Source organism: Diospyros lotus, chromosome 4 (genome assembly GCF_014633365.1).
Source record: "Diospyros lotus cultivar Yz01 chromosome 4, ASM1463336v1, whole genome shotgun sequence".
NCBI lineage: Eukaryota > Viridiplantae > Streptophyta > Magnoliopsida > Ericales > Ebenaceae > Diospyros > Diospyros lotus.
The window spans coordinates 36781955-36799644 of NC_068341.1; the positions used below are offsets into that span (position 1 = coordinate 36781955).

General features: G+C 33.6%; 1 protein-coding gene across 1 annotated transcript; it reads left to right on the forward strand.

Annotated features, from left to right (window-relative positions):
- Positions 1 to 5857: 5857 nt before the first annotated feature.
- On the forward strand, positions 5858 to 12850 carry LOC127800599 (FACT complex subunit SSRP1). The gene is made up of 16 exons (XM_052335309.1): positions 5858 to 6024; positions 7030 to 7215; positions 8204 to 8309; positions 8885 to 9021; positions 9147 to 9230; positions 9320 to 9414; positions 9516 to 9624; positions 9825 to 9911; positions 9999 to 10091; positions 10327 to 10524; positions 10636 to 10781; positions 10854 to 11001; positions 11234 to 11332; positions 11426 to 11608; positions 12319 to 12397; positions 12487 to 12850. Exons 1-16 carry the CDS (start codon positions 5971 to 5973, stop codon positions 12612 to 12614), a joined length of 1932 nt encoding a protein of 643 aa, XP_052191269.1. The 5' UTR covers positions 5858 to 5970; the 3' UTR covers positions 12615 to 12850.
- The last annotated feature ends 4840 nt before the right edge of the window (positions 12851 to 17690 follow it).

Here is a 17690-nt window from a genome sequence, read left to right on the forward strand (position 1 = left end):
GTTCACCGGAACCGGTTGAAATTATTTGTTGTTGTTGCACATTCACATTCTGTTCATACTGTTGTTGTTGGGTGTTTTGGGGCTTTGGCTAATTGTGTAATTTTCCTACTAAGTTTGTATTGTTGTTCCAACAATTTGAAGACAATAAGTAAAAGGAAAAATAATCCAAAATTTTTTTCCTAAGTGAATATGGTTACCCCTAACACCAATGTCACTGCTATTGCTACTATTTCGGTCGTTACCGTTGGATCGGTTGTCACCAAAGCAACATCACATGTCAAGAAGCCACAAAAATTTAACAGTGAGGATTTTAAGAGGTGGCAACAGAAGATGATCTTCTATCTGACCACCCTGAATCTGGTCCACATCCTCAATGAGGATTGTCCAGTTACTCCCGAATGAGATGTAACGGTGGAAACTCAGGCCACCAAGGAGGCATGGCAACATTCAAATTTCCTCAGCCAAAAATACATATTGAACGGGCTGGCAGACTCACTTTACAATGTCTACTGCACAGCCTACCCAACATCCAAGCAGCTCTAAGAGGCACTAGATAAGACGTACAAGTTAGAAGATACGAGTACCAAGAAGTTCCTGGTCGGGAAGTTTCTCGACTATAAGATGGTCGACACCAAGTTGGTGGTCAATTAGTTGGAGGAACTGCAAGTCCTTTTTAGTGATTTGCTGAGTAAGGGATTGGTCATAAATAAGTCATTCTAAGTTGTCGTTGTGATCGAGAAGTTACTACCTTCGTGGAAAGATTTCAAGAACTACCCGAAGCACAAGCGAAAAGAGTTGTCCATGAAGGATTTGGTAGTTAAAATCTGCATCGAAGATGATAATAGGAAGGGAGACAAAGTCCCACTCAGGCTAGCTAGAAGCTAGGGCCAACGTGGTAGAAGGGTTAAAGCCTCAACCCAAGAAACAGTAAGGCAAGAAGAAGAACAGGAACATGGGTCCCAAGAACAAGACCCTCACCAAGCGCATCTAGGAGAGCTGCTAGGTGCATGGCAAGATGGGTCATAAAGCTATTGACTGTCATCAGAAAAAGTAACAGAGCTCTGGTAACAACCAGCGCGAGAACAATTAGGCCAACATGATGGAAGAGGATGTCGACCTGATTGCAATTGTCATAGATGTTTGCATGGTGTCCAACGCAAAGGGCTAGTGGGTAGACACTGGGGCTACGAGACATATTTATGCGGATGGGGGTTTGTTCGCCACATATCAATGCCAACCTCTTGTTATTAGATAATGGGGCTAGCACGTGCGAGAGCGCATGTGTCCGAAGGGGGGACAGACTCGGTGCTTAGTAGTCGGTGAGTGACCTTAGCGAATCCCACATTGGTTGAGCATAAAGGGATGTTGGGCTTATATATACTTGTGTGACAACAACCTTTTAGAAGATGGTTGCCTAAGCTATTATAGTTATAACAAAAGAGGTGCGTGTGCAAAAAATCAAAATTAAAAGAACTTTCAAGGTCCATTTTGAAGTACATGGGATATCATTCCAAATGGGTTAAACCAGAGGTGTCTATATAATAGAACTAGTAGTTGGTTTTATAAAACTACTAGTTCTAAGGTTTAGTAATGAGGCCACAAAAATCAATTGAACCAAATTGTGATTTCTCTCAAGCAGCAGCAGTGGATTATGGTTTAGGATTTTCATAAATCAACTAAGTTGGTTAAATGGTAGATTCATGTGTCAATAAACTTAAAACAAAACTAGTTGATTACTAGGATGTTTCCTTAAGTTATATTGGATGAAAAATAATAGTTAATTTGCTTTTAGTGCACAAATCTATTAATTACACTAGATACTTTTTTCTATAGATCCTTCTTTAAAATTGTAGTGTTCCTTACTTTTTTACATTTTGGTAACTTTTTAGACAATATACAATTTCACTCTTTTTATATGATAATACATTTCTTTTTGGCATGAGAGAGTGGAGAGAGGGTGAGTGCTCCACTTTATTGCATGCCATTGTCGTTGCTAAAGAATGAAGAAAGGGGAAAAAGTGAAATAGAGATGCGGGAGAGAATGAGATATAAACAAGGTAAAAAGTTTGTGTGTGAGGATAATTTTCAAAATTTATCAATAATTTATTAATAATAAAATAAAAGTGTTGCAATTTTTTAAATTTCAAGATACCAAGTGTAATTTTTAAAAATTGAGTGGTCCTTTTAAATTATGACATACTTTTTAACAATAAGTTAATGTAATTTACCCTTAAAAAATTAAAAAGACTTGTTAACCCAAATTATTTAAAAAACTATTACAATATTTCTCATGTCAAATCCATACCCTTCCTCAAATTAAAATTGTTGTCACTTGGCAGAGTATTTACACAGGGAATGACACTTTTTACAACATTTGATCAATCAAGATTTGTTGTCACTTTTTGCTCATTCAAAAGTTCTGCAACTTTCTTTGATTTCGATAAATCTAAGTTAAACATCTAAGGATTTATATAGAGAATGACCTATATCTTTTGATAATTTTCTTTTTTATAGAGTGTTTGAAATTTTAAGATAGCCCTTTCTTAGTAGATTCCTGAAGTCAGAAGACATAGCAATGCTCTTTAATGAGTCAAAGTGACTTAAGTATCAGAGTGTTTACATGAGGAATATCTTACGTTTTCTGACAATTTTTTTCTTGTAGAGTCTTGAAAACTTGAAGAGGAATCTTTCAACATAAATCATATCATTGTATTCGACCAACAATAATAACCATAACTAACATACCAGTTATTCACTAGGAAATACAATACTAGTTTTGCAAACTATAGTGGTTAGTTGACATGGTCTACAATTTATATAGATAAATTAACCAAAAACTTCTTCACTAAAAAGCTCCAAAAAAACTAAAAATAACCATCTTATTATTTAATGTACTCCTCTTATTACATATTTATTAGGTAAAAAATGTATCAATGATCCTTATATTTTTAAAAATAATACCAACCCTACTGGCAACACTTCTTCCTGTCATTTGTTTACTATAATTAAAATTGTTAAAATAACCAAATTATCCCGAATTTTTTCTTGTCCCTTCTTCCTCTCTTCTCTTTACCTCATTGTTGCAAAGTCATCAATATTTTTTAAATTTAACTCATTCATGGGGTAGTACACATTCTCTCTCTCTCTCTCTCACATACACACACACCACCTTTCAAACTTAGCAACCGTGCAAAGTATCAATTTGAAATCAAATGACAATGTTAGGCCGCATTCTCTTCGCGTTTTTAATTTTTAGTTTTAAATTTTAAATTTATTTTTAATTTTCTATTTTGATAGTCTATTTTCAAAAAATTGAAAACGTATTCTTTTTATCATTTTAAAAAATATTTTTTAAAACAAAAAATTAAAAAACACGTTTACTTTAAAATTTTGAGAAAAAATATTTTATAATATTTTATTTAATGAGTTTGATTATTAAATGATAAAATTAACTCTTTTTAATAAAATTTTACTATTAAAATAAAATAATAAATTTAAATAAATAAATGGTTGACATTGAGTGATAATTTATATTAAATATTATTATACATAATATGTGTAATATACTTAATAATATATTATATGTTATTTTATATTTTTAATTATTATATAGATATATTATATTTTAAATATATATATAATTTTATATTTTAAATTTAATAATATTTTTCTTTCTTTCTTCTTTTTTGTTTTTCCCTTTTCTTTTTTAGAGTCAAAACATAGTAAATGGATTGTGTTTTTCATGTTTTGGATTTAGAGATTGTTTTAATTGAAAATAACCAAAACAACATTTTGTTATTTTGGATTTTCTTTTTAAAAAATTTTCTTGTGTTTCGAAAATGCATTTTTTAAAATGACAAAGTAAACGCATTTTCATAATTTTAAAAAATTAAAAATTAAAAATGATCTAAAAATAACAAAGAGAATGCAGTCGTAGATTTTTAATTAAGGCTCAAATTAAACTCGTTGATGGCAATGACTAGTATTATACGATGAAAGAATACCCAAATGATGAAATTACTAAACTATCGTTAAATAATAACAAATCTTAGCATAATATATGTCCTCATTGCTAAGTAATAAGACATAACACGTGTTATTTCATCCTACATAAATCTAAGAAATAAGTCAATAAATTTAACTCTTAGATCTCAATCGATCTAAAACATATTTGGTAAATTCACCATTATCAGAGTCTAATTTAGCAAATCTTTGGATACCTTATAATTACAAATCTCGAGAATCTTGAAGGTAAAATTAAATATCTCATGCTTCTGACTTTACATGAAAAGTAAGATCTCAAATCAGGGGCGGAGCCACAAAAGGACCAGTGGGGGCAACCCACTGAGGCAAATTTTTTTTTTTTAATTTTTTTTACAATAATTTGACTACTAGAAATAAAAAAAATTATATTATATTTTACTACTAAAAATAAAAAAAAATAAGTATTAAAGAAAACAAGTATATAATAGCGTAGTAGTAACCATCACAGTATTTTTTATAATTTGCTCATAATTTTTTTTTTTTTTACAATGATGATGCAAATAAAGTTAGGTATTGAAGAAAATTGTAAAGCAAAGAAAGCAAGTATGGAGGAAATTTATATTGAAAAAAATGAACAAATTAACAAAGCAAATATTGAGCAAATTGATGTTGCACAACTTCTTATAGATTCTGAGTTAATAACTATAATAATGGATTATAATGTTAATTTCAATATCAAATTAGAAAAACATATTTGCAAAGAGATCCGTGTCAGTCTCGAAATCAAGATGATTCATTTCAGTTTGGTTAAATGAATTTGGTGATTAATTGGATATAGTATAAGCAAAGATGTTGTATTTTACTTATACTGTTATCTTTTTAAAACAAATAACGTGGAATAAGGATATAGTAATTCTTTTGTGAAAAAATGGTTCAGTAATTTAAAAAAAAAAAAAAAAGATAGACTTTAAGCTTGTATTAGAGATATTAATAGTGCACACAATTAAGTTCGAAATAATTATGAAACTTTAATGAATGAAGAGTAAAATATTAAAATAATTTTTTTTAGACAATTAGAACAAATATTGTGTAATTATCGAATTCGTTTAAATGCAACAATTGATTGAGTTCAACTTCTTTTACGACAAGAAATAGCCTTTCGTGGTCATGACGATTCTAAATATTTAAATAATCAAGATAAATTTCTCGAACAATTACAATTTCTAGTATGAAAAATTATAAGGAATAATTATATTTTTTTATTTTAATATTAATATTAATATTTTATTTTTAAAATTATATTTTTTTATATTTAAATTCTCCCAAATCAAAATTCTACCCCTACCCCAGCCCCTACCCCAGATATAAACAAATGTGATTCAATTTGATTGATTTTGCACACTAGATACGTTCTGTCAATTTAAGTGTCAAAAACTTGCCCGTATGGGTAGCTCAGCTGGTCACAGCTAGGGGCACAAAGTGTCTCCAAGGTGAAATTGAGGACAAGGACCAAGGATTGAGTCTCGTCAGCGATATTGTGGGAGTAATCTCTCAAAATAAGGGGACTCCTTATACGTAGTGAGCACTGATCTAACCATTGTGATCGACTGAATCACCATAATTAATCCCCTCATATTATATCGGACCAGATATAGGAGCACATGAGACGAGCGATTCACCTTCTAGAACAAGTGTCAAACTAAACCAAAAAACTCAAATCTTACCTCTTAAAATGAAAAAAGACTGATAATCGACCATCATCGTCGTACAACTTGGGTCGGTAACCACTCCTCCAATAAGGCTTTGCCACATCAGAACGAAAATTCTATGACGAAACTGCCCCCGTCTGAGGCGGTGAAGCGATCAGACGGCGGATTACTGCCCCAGGCCATCATCTCTTTCGCGCCATTCTATTGTTCACATTTCAGTATATAAAAGCTCTCGCAAGGTTCACAGACTTGCCTGATCGATTCGAAGCTCGCAACGATGACGGACGGTCACCTATTCAACAATATTTCTCTTGGTGGTCGCGGTGGCACTGTAAGTTCTTTCTTTTTCTCTTTCTCTCACTGTTTTCGTTTTAGGTGTTGGAAAACCTAACCCTAATTTATTTCCAAATCTCCAAATTTTCCAGTCTTGAGATTGTGAAATACGGAAAGAAATGTGAGTTCCAAAGCACCAAAAAATCACATCTACGCATATATCGATAGTTAAGAAACAGGAAACCATTATATTGCTCGACGAGAAGAGAGATTACTACAAGAGAGAAATTTCCAAGAGCCAATTAACCAGAAGAAAAACTATACTCGTAACTGCAAAAGCGCAAAATGATCTGGATAGACAAAATAAATAGAGCTAGGGTTTGGGTCCTCATTTCATATAGGATTGGGAAATAAATTAGCTCTATTTCGTACAAAAATATTTCAATCTCGTATTTTATTTCCCAGTCTGGTATGAAATGAGGCCTCAAACCCTAGCTTTATTTATTTTGTCTATCCAAATCATTTTGCGCTTTCGTGCTGTTTTGTAGTTACAATTATAGCTTTTCTGCTGGTTAATTGGCTATTGGAAATTTCTCTCTTGTAGTTCTCTCTCTTCTCGTCAAACAAGATGATGGTTTCCTGTTTCTTAACTATTGATATATGCGTAGATATGGTTTTTTGGTGCTTTGGAACTTACATTTCTTTTCGTATTTCATTATCTCAAGACTGGAAGATTTGGAGATTTTGAACTTTACACAGATCTTGGGTCCTTCATTTTCCATACCTGTATGTATGGCGTCTGTTTTTTCGTTTTTTTTCCCAAGTATATAGAGTCTTTGTTTGTTTGTTTGTGTTTTTTTCTTCGTCCCTGAATTTAGTAATCTAATATAAGCGTGTGAATTTTTGGGGTTTCGGAGTTAAGTTCCCCTGTCTCCCTGATTATGGTTGTGTATCAGGGAATTTTGTGTAGGTTTTCTAACTTGAATGTATAAGCATTTGACTTTGATGGATTATTGTGACCCTGAAAATTGCAACCTTAACTTGCATGTGTTGGGAAATGCAGAATCCAGGTCAACTCAGGGTTCATTCAGGAGGCATATTGTGGAAAAAACTAGGAGGTGGGAAAGCTGTTGAAGTAGATAAGACTGATATCGTTGGCCTCACCTGGATGAAGGTACCCCGTACTAATCAGCTGGGGGTCAGAATTAAAGATGGTTTATACTACAAATTCACTGGGTTCCGTGACCAGGTAAGTTATAAGCTATTTCTTCTCTATAGAGCTTTGTTTTTGCTAATATGCAATTCCTTTTAATTTATGATCGTGTAGAAAGATTGTTATAGTTTTGTGCACTTAAGAAACTTTTAACTTTATTTATTACAAAATTGTCTACTCCTAGTGTTACTAAATACCATTAATATTGTGGGTAATTGCATCACTTTGAGCTGCCAATCTCCATCAGTGTGTGTTTGTGTAGGGAACATGAGCAGCTTCATAGGCTCTTCCTCCAAGGATTGAGCATGTCTTCATAACAATCTCAAATTACTACCTCCTTGAATTGGCAATGGTCATGGTGTGTTGTGTCTTACTGGTTGGACCCATTCTTCATAAGGAAGCTTGTAACCCCTTAAGTGGGCTGTAGGATTTTAAATATGAATCTCTACATGCAGCTCCATAAACTGCCCCCACATGGCCACTCCATAGGCCATTCTACAAGACTATGCTATAGGTTTGTTCCATGCTTCATTGGCTGCTTTCTAGGCTTCCCCATTCATTGCTCCTATATGCATGTTAAAAGCATCCCTATTTGTTCCTATTTTGTCGCAACTCCAACAACCCCAAGAGTTTCTACAACCTAGGCTGAGACAAGGCTAGGATCTCTTTCAGGTAGGACCTCTAGGTTTTGTGGTATGAAACTGGAGTTTCTATGACCTCTAGGTTTAATTCCCTCCACTGGCTTAATAGTAACCGATATCTCTCTTTATTTGTAAATTGGTTACTATTGTGGTTTGAGTGATATAATTTCTTGGGCCTAGAGATGTTTACTTGATTCTAATGAGTCTTTGGACCCTCTTCCCCGTGTTGTGAAAGGGAACAAAAAAGGAGCCCTTTTTGAAACTATAGCCAATGGATTTATGCTTATCCTGTGTGTGTTTTTTTTTTTTCAAAATCATGAACGTGTTGTAATCATCAATTTTCCTTTAATTTTAATCTTATGCTGCATATCTGTACCCTGCAGGATGTGGCTACCCTTAGCAGTTTTTTTCAGAATGCTTGTGGGATAACACCTGAAGAGAAACAGCTTTCTGTCAGTGGGAAAAACTGGGGTGAAGTTGATCTAAATGGTAAGTGGGTTTTGTTGGAGCATGATGTTGTACAGCATTTGCTGTTTTGGTGACAATTTATATGATGAAGCTGGTGAAATCAATTATTTTCATAAAATGTCGTTTTCTTAGATTTCCTTGTTGGTTTTCCTTCTCTACTTGGTGCCGAACTGTTTATGAGGCCTTGAAATTCTTCTTATGTTAGGTTTGCAAATTTTAGACTCATCATCGGTAGAGTCCAGCAATCATCTTAGGTTTACCATTGCTTGTTTTTTCTTTTTGTATCATGGGCCACGTGTTTTAGCTAATAAAGGGCACAGTGGCTTGTACATAGCTATGTGATTGTCTCCTTAATTCTTTTTTAGCAGTCTTATATTGTTTGTAGGCTTGGGCAACGGCATAATTCTTTTCTTTACCATATTTGTCCTTGGCCTTGGAATAATGTAGATAACCTTTTTCTCATTCATGTCGATCTTTAATAGTTAGGGTGTATTTAAGCTATTTAACCACATTGTATGGTTTACTGCTTTATTTACATTTATTTTGTTTCAAAACAACTCCCGTGCTTTTTTTTTTACTTGGGTTTAAAATTGCAGGGAATATGCTGACTTTTCTGGTTGGTTCAAAGCAAGCATTTGAGGTGTCTTTAGCAGATGTCTCCCAAACACAACTTCAAGGGAAAAATGATGTCCTTTTGGAGTTTCATGTGGATGACACAACTGGAGCTAATGAGGTTGCTTTCAGTTTCTAATTATGTTTTTTGAATGGCTCATTCTGTCTTTGTGCCATTTGATGCTGTCTAGATTTTTTTTTTTTTGGCAATTTCAGTATTCTGATGCTTTAGGGTTTTGACTGCAGAAAGATTCACTGATGGAGATAAGTTTCCACATACCTAATTCCAACACTCAGTTTGTTGGTGATGAAAATCATCCTCCTGCTCAGGTGGCCCCTCCCCTCCTCTCTGGGCCAGTCTAAATTGTACGGCTGGAAGTCTAACAATTGTTTACTTACAATTATTTCTTGTTGGTTAGGTCTTCCGTGACAGAATCATGTCAATGGCAGATGTTGGTGCAGGCGGTGAAGAAGCTGTTGTTATGTTTGATGGAATTGCAATTCTCACTCCCAGGTAAGTGTTATTCTATCTGGCATTTTTCTAGTTTCATGATCCTTTGTGTCTTTTATGCTTGCTTGGAAAATCTAATTGAAATAGTTTAATTTATTGTGAAGGGGCCGATACAATGTTGAACTTCATCTTTCATTTTTACGGCTTCAAGGGCAAGCAAATGACTTTAAAATCCAGTATAGCAGTGTTGTTCGTCTCTTTTTACTGCCCAAGGTTCTCATTTTTAACAAGTTCAGAAGGCTTTATTTATCTTTTTATTGTTTTTGCGCACAAGTTCATTTTCCTTAATAGGATTGATATGCAAAGGGTCATCTGTACTACTTAGTTCTATCTTTGTAATTTGTTGGCCTGTTGTGTTTTTTGGAGTTTGCAACAGAAAGCTTTGCTGACACATTCTTGTGCATTTTTTGCAGTCCAACCAACCACATACCTTCGTTATTGTTACTCTTGACCCACCCATCCGTAAAGGCCAAACTCTCTATCCGCATATTGTATTACAGGTATGGTTATTTGTCTTCCATTGGGTGCTACTATTTCAGTTTTCTTAGAGGTCATATGCCCATGTGTTTGTTTGTGTCTTTATGCAGTTTGAGACAGACTATGTAGTGGAAAGCACCCTATCCATGAATGATGATCTTTTGCATACCAAATATAAGGACAAGCTGGAACCATCTTATAAGGTATGATTTGTTGTTTTAACAACAATCATAAGGCTTAATCCCAATGGGTGAAGGCTGTTCTTTTTTTTTTGGGTCTGCATTTCTGATTCATTGGTACTATATATCTGCAATAGAACCTGTCATTATACTTCCGTATTTGATCGCTTGATTGTTTATCTGTAGATTTTGTGATATTTAAGAGTTATAAAAATGATCTATGTGCTTCAATATAATTTCTTCGTATATAATGCATTAGGGCCTGATTCATGAAGTTTTCACATTGATATTGCGTGGCTTGTCTGGCGCCAAAGTTACTAGACCAGGAAAGTTCCGCAGCTGTCAAGATGGCTATGCAGTAAAGTCTTCATTGAAAGCTGAAGACGGTCTCTTGTATCCACTTGAAAAAAGCTTCTTCTTTTTACCCAAGCCTCCAACCCTAATTCTTCACGAAGAGGTAACAATTTGCAAGCATTTATCTCTGTTAAATATTTATAGGTAATGGATATATTGTTTTCATTATGCCTGGATTTGAGGTGGATATGACTTGCTGCATGTCTGATTTCAGATTGACTATGTGGAATTTGAGAGGCATGCTGCTGGAGGCTCAAACATGCATTACTTTGATCTTCTTATCAGATTGAAGACTGAGCAAGAGCATCTCTTCAGGAACATTCAGAGAAATGAATATCACAATCTTTTTGACTTCATCAGGTTGCTATAATATCTCATCTTATGAATAAATGAAAGTTACAGAACTTCTAATGCTATCTCCTTGCAATGCAGTGGGAAAGGTTTGAAAATCATGAATCTGGGAGGTGTCCAAACTGCAGATGGTGTTGCTGCTGTTTTGCAGAATGACGACGACGATGCGGTTGATCCCCATCTTGAGCGGATTAAGAATCAAGCAGGTGACGATGAGAGTGATGAGGAGGTAAGGTGTCTTTATCTTTTTTTGTACTTGCCACAAATATGTTTTAGCTGGGGGTATACCAAGTTTCTGTTGCCAATGATATCAAGAATATCAAATTCATTTAGCTTTATTCATTAGATTCCTCATAATGGAGGCAATTGGAAGTTTGATGTGTTTGTTGTGAAACTGGATTATTATTATTATTGATATTGTTATTAGTAGTGGTAGTAGTAGTAAACCTGGGTTTCTGCAGGATGAAGATTTTGTTCTTGACAAGGATGACGAAGGCTCACCTACGGATGATTCTGGGGGAGAGGAATCTGATGTGAGCGAGAGTGGAGATGTGAAAGAGGTAAACAATTAGATTCTTTCTTCTTGTTCTGCCTTTGTGAGACCCTCATAAACTTGTAGATTAGTCTCACATTGATTGAATGGATGGAATCAGAAACCTGCCAAAAAGGAGTCCAAGAAGGAGCCTTCTTCGAAGGCTTCCTCTAGTAAGGGCAAGTCTAAAGATGGTGATGAAGATGGTTCAAAGAAGAGGAAACAGAAGAAGAAGAAGAAGGATCCCAATGCACCAAAGAGGGCCATGTCTGGTTTCATGTTCTTCTCACAGAGTGAAAGGGAGGTTAGTAAATCGGATTATTTTAATACTCATATCAGTTTATGTGTTGCTAGAATTGATTCTGATTTACATGCTATCTTATAGAATTGATTCCGATGTTGCCTAGTAAATTTAACACGAAAGGAGCAAACATTAATTTGCCTCCTGCTAAATCCAAAAAGTTCTACCTGATATTTCTTCACTGGACTTCTTTTTTCTGCGTCAATAGTTTAGGATAGACCATAATGAGTGGGTGCTTCTGTCATGCTGATGACTGGTAGCATGTGTAATCTATGTCATAGTTTAAATCTTGGGTGATACTGGTTTGGCTGCTTTAAGCAATTAGGACAAGCAGTCACATTTCTTGAATAAATGAAGCTGGCTGCCATGTTGTTTTCAACTATCTAATTGATGTTTGGTGGGCTGATGCTATCTGCCATTCATGGAGTTTATTACAGAATTAGAGATCTAAAATAATTGAGTTTCAAAATATGCCAGGGATTGTAACCAGATGTTGTGGTTGTTTTCTTTGTATCTGAATGTCTCATCTGCAATCTTTGAACAGATCTTATTTTCATGAGAACATACTAGTTACTCGTGTTAACTCTGTTTGTCAGTGTAATATCTCGTGTTATAAACCAAACCTTTTTGACTCCTTGATATTAACAATATATCTCTTGTTATAAACCAGACCTTTGGACTCCTTGATAATAACCACCTTACTTCAATTGCAGAACATCAAGAAAAGTAATCCTGGAATTTCATTCACTGATGTGGGGAGGGTTCTCGGAGATAAATGGAAAAAGATGTCAGGTTTGCCCCAGTTGACATTTAATCCTGTTCAAAGAACAATTAACAATAATGACTACATGATCTTATTTTGGCGGAAATGGCTTTTGCAGCTGAGGAGAAAGAACCATATGAAGTGAAGGCCCGTGCGGATAAAAAGCGCTACAAGGATGAGATCAGTGGTTACAACAACCCTCAGCCTATGAACATAGATTCGGGAAATGAATCTGACAGTGCATAGTTTTAGAGATTGTTTCTTGTCATGCCAAGAGCGGGTGCTATAGCTTGGGGGGTATTCAGAGGAGGTTAATGATGTTTTCTGCAATTCTTATGTTGTACCAGCTTTCCCCTGGTTGATATACCTTTGCCTTAAATTGCTCCTTTTAGAGTATAGAATGCCTAATTGTCTGGTTGGTACCCGGAGCTATATTAAGGTAAAAATGAAGAAAGGGGCAATTCAGAAATTTTACTAGTTCAGCCTGAATATCGATCCTTGTTTTATCTTTCTTGTTACCGACTACCAAGCTGGATTATTTATGTGGGTTGTGATCATGTCCTGATTACCAACTACCTGACATCAGGCACGATTCAACTGGTAACCTAAAGGAATTCACAAGGTAGGAGGAGGGTTTAACAATATGTTGTTAGATTTTTGTGCCAGTGTTATTAGTCTCCCCAACTTTTAGAACTTTATAAGGTGTGATTAGGATTAATTGTTATGCTATTAGTCTGAGTGGGAACTATGTGACGCGAGTTGGTGATTCTATCTGGGTTGGAAAAATCATAATCTCTTTCTTCTACCCCTTGTTTGTCTCTTGATTGAGAGAAGCCGGCGATTTGGGTTGAAATTTGAGTGAGTACACTCCAAGGAATAGTAAAGATGCTTTGAATCTAACTCTCAAATTAACCACCAGAGAATTGTTAGGAACAGGAGATCTAAATAAATATAAAATTTGGATGAATTGGGTGGGAATTAGAAGAAAGGCACCCACGCCCGCAAACTAGCAAGGTTCTGCAGGGCCCTTTTTTCCGCCGAACAAACATCATTTTCGCAGCTCTTCACTGTGAGTGTGAGGATTAAGAATGAAGGAATGAATGAAATGAGTAACAAGGCTTCCCGAGCAAGCAAAGCAGCCGACGGGCAAAGAGCTGCCCCAAATGGCATCACCTGCAATTACTAACTAATGAGCTTAATCTTTCAAAATCCCACCAAAAAAAAAAAAAAGGACAGAAAAAATGTTAACCAAACAATAATTATATTAAAAATACTGTAATTATTATTCAAAAATATAATTATAATAATGTTTATAATACTATATTTAAACTAATAGTATGGTAATATTGAAATAATATAATATTGTGTAAGGAAAAATAAAAGTACATCAATATATAAAGGGATGATAAACCATATAATTGTGTAATACATAGTTATTTTAAAATAGATTTGCTGCCTCATTGGAAGTTCTAGAGATTAATTGACGTTTATTTTTCAAGATATAACAATTTATATATTGATAAATTAGTACAAATTTTAGAGTTTAATAACGAATTGGAACACTAATTAAATACTATTAAAACTAGAAAAGTATGAGAATTTTTTAAAAATAATTATGTTATTATTTTGTAAAATAAGAAATCTCTATTTATATAGGAGAAAGAAGAAGAACAAAGGAAAAAAAAAATGAGAAAGAAAAAGAAAGAAGAGGGGGAGGCAGCTATTGAGGGAGGTGGCTCCTTCCCTTTTAAAAATATAATATGATATTTTATATTATATTAATTAAATAATAACTACGTAGTACCTTATAATTGAAATCACATCATGCATACAGTGCGCTTTCATAGTTTATCCACATAATTCACGCATAGTAAATTTATTGCTTTTTTTTTTTATCCTTCTTTTACTCTTATAATAATAGTATAAATTATACCTTATATTACATATACCTAAAATAATTTTCTAATCAATTTCCCATTCACCGATTTATAAATTTAGACATATGAACATACTAATTTTTTTAAAAAAATATTCATTTAGATATTGTTAGCTCGTTGTGATTGGTGAAATGGTGATGGCATAGGAACCTCTTCAATGGCGTCAATGAGGTCGTTTTTAGGATTGATAATGATTTAGTTTAATTTTAATTTTTGTCAAAACTATAATCAAATCAAACCTAAACTATTAAAACCAAAACTAAACTATTACCCATTAATTTTAATAATTAAAAATCATAACCAAACCATTCAATTTTAGTTTAATCTATACCAATAAATAAAGACAAACTTTTACAAATAGCATTCAAAAAATGTTTGATAACTCTACAACAAATAAAAACAAACTCTAAGAGCAACTCTAAGAAATACACTATTTCTAACGCAAACTTCAATTTCGCGCTAAAGTGCTCTTCAATGAATACACTATTTTGGTGTTTGGCATAATTTTCAATCAGCAAATTTAGTGTTGAGTGAGTTATACTATTCACCAACACCAAATTTTTTTTTTATTTTATTTTCAATTTTACTATTTTTTGTATAATTTTAAAACAACTTATTCCCTTTATATCTTTTATCACTTTTATTATATTTGTATATTTTAATTAATAATTAAAAATATAAATTAAATTGTTATAAAAAATATATGCCAATATAAATATTTTATTAAGATCTATAAAATGAGTATAATATTGAATATATTTTAAAATATTTAATATATTTTATAAATATCATGTTAATATAAAATGAACTATTTTTGTTTATATATATGAAAGTTTTTTATTTTAATAATTACTTAATAGGAAGAAAATATTCTTAATGCAAAAACTCAATAATATAATAAAAAGCAATAATATTTTCATTAACTTAAATTAAAAATACATGATGAAAATAGAAAAAAAGTTTAAAATAAAAACAACAACATGGCTTAAAAATAAAATGCTTTCTATTCTTATATTATGCTAAGTTAAATAAATAAATTAATATTTATTTATAAAATATTCTTTAAAGATTCCCTTTTACACTAATTTGATATTACACATCGGAGACAACACTAATTTGGTGTTAAAAATTTTGGTGTAAAACACTGTTGGACACCAAATTAGCGCTAGATTTGATGTCCAACGTTGAAGTTACTCTAATAAAGTTACATCTTTCTTTTATAAAGTTACAAATTAACTTCAAACTTCTTTAATATAATTATTTGATTGATAAAAATAAAATAATTTAAGATTAAGTTTTATTTTTATTTATTAATTATTTTATAAATATTAAATATTTTATATATTTGTAATGCATTAGTTAAAATACTTGTAAAAAAATGTATTAGTCAATATATATATATATTATGTGTATATATAATATATTAAATAAATAAATATCTATTATATATATATTCGGTTTGATTTAGTTCGGTTACCCACACATTCGGTTCGACTTTTGGTTTGGATTTAGTGAAAATCATAATTAAACCATACCCATTTAAACAGTATTCGATTTTTTCCCAAATTAAACCATTACCCAGTCAAACAATTTTTAACTGCATTGACCAATTCGATTTCGATTCGATTCCCTGTGATTTCGATTGCGATTGCCATCCCTAACCGTCCCTGCAATGTCGATCACCACCCCGCCATTGGCTGAAACAAGGTTCCTGATTCGAAAGTTATGGATGATGATGTTTTGCACAAACTCAATTGTGATTCCTGCACCGTTGATGATGTTCACCATGGCGCCACGGCGGTCGATTGTCTTGTCACTTTGCATGATCAACTCCCTTGCTCAGCCTGATATCCATGCTATTTGAAATTTCAGAAATGATCCATAGTGGTTCCAGGTTTAAGGTTTGTGCTATCATCAAGAGTTATCAGTGTTGTGACGAGCAAGGCACGGCCAATTCTAACACTTTGAATCTAAATGGCCAATTCTAACACTTTGAATCCAAATAGAATCTGAAATGATTATTCAAAAAATAGAAGCACAAATATACACAGACATAAACAATAATGAAAATGAAAAGATAACGAACGCAATAAGATTTAACGTGATTCACTCTCTAAATTAGAGCTACGTTCACGTCAAGTTATAACGAAAAGAGGTCATTGTACTAGTCATTTACACTCTCATTGCACAAATAATAATTCTCACTCTATATTCACTGGTTTCCTAACAAAATTTGTCCAAAGATTACGTACAAATTAGAAAGTAGCCTATGAAACCAGAAAAGAAAATGAAAAATATGTATAAATAAGAAAAAACCCTAGAAGACAAATGACCCGACTAAACCTCTTGTTTATCTTTTCGTTCCTTGCACAAATCTCGAGGAATCGATGGACATAAATAGACAAAAATAGCGATAGAGATATGATTTGAAAATGAGATCGAAAACCTATAGAGCAGCAGACTAAACAACAAGATGGTACAAGAGAAATCAACGAGCCATTAAACGACGGGGGTTGCCATTTGACCTTCCAAACTCATGGGCTCCAAAATGCCATCCTTTTAGAGCAATCATTGAGCAGTTGCCGCCTCCTCCCTTTATCCAAATGGCATCGTTTATGAAGATGAAGGTTCACCATATTTCAAGAGTAACAAACATAGATCTAATCAGTAACAACATAGATCTTGCCTTCCGTGCCGCCAGTGGTCTTGTAGCCAAAATTCAGTACACAATCCGCCAGTCATTTTGGGTTGCGGTGCCCAATCAGGCTGGCCTGGCATGGGTCGTGGTATCCTTTCATGAACAAGCCTCTCCTGGTGCTATTTTCCGTTGAAAGATTGCTGAAAGCAAACAAATCAGTGGCATTGGCGCTCTAATTGTCTTCTAAGAGTCCTGCACCATAGAAAATCACCCATAAGAACAAATTAAGAAACACTCTTTGCCAGTGGTCAAATAATAACGACACGAACAACTGTAATAAAAAAAGGTTATATACAGTTTCTGATTTATATAGTAGTTCAAATTTTTGTAAAGCAAATTCACGTCAATGAGTAGCGCTTGCATCAGGGGGCAAGTCATTTGAAATTTTTTCTATAGACTCTCACATAATTCTTATAATAATTTCTGTGAAGGTGGCCTCCTCCTCTTGTAACAGGGCTGAAGGAGAAAAATTGCCCAATCCACCCCATTGTTCTTTGATCCCCAAGGACAAATGAATGCTTGTCAAAGAACAACAGGAGCAAAACGGGCATTTTGGCTGTTGGACCCTGTGACCCTGTTGTTTGGCTGATTTATTATCAATTCACCATTCACGACACCACCAGCACTGCAAAGAGCCAACCGGGGTTTTGGATGGAAGTCGCCGATGTGGGCAAAAGCGAAAACTAA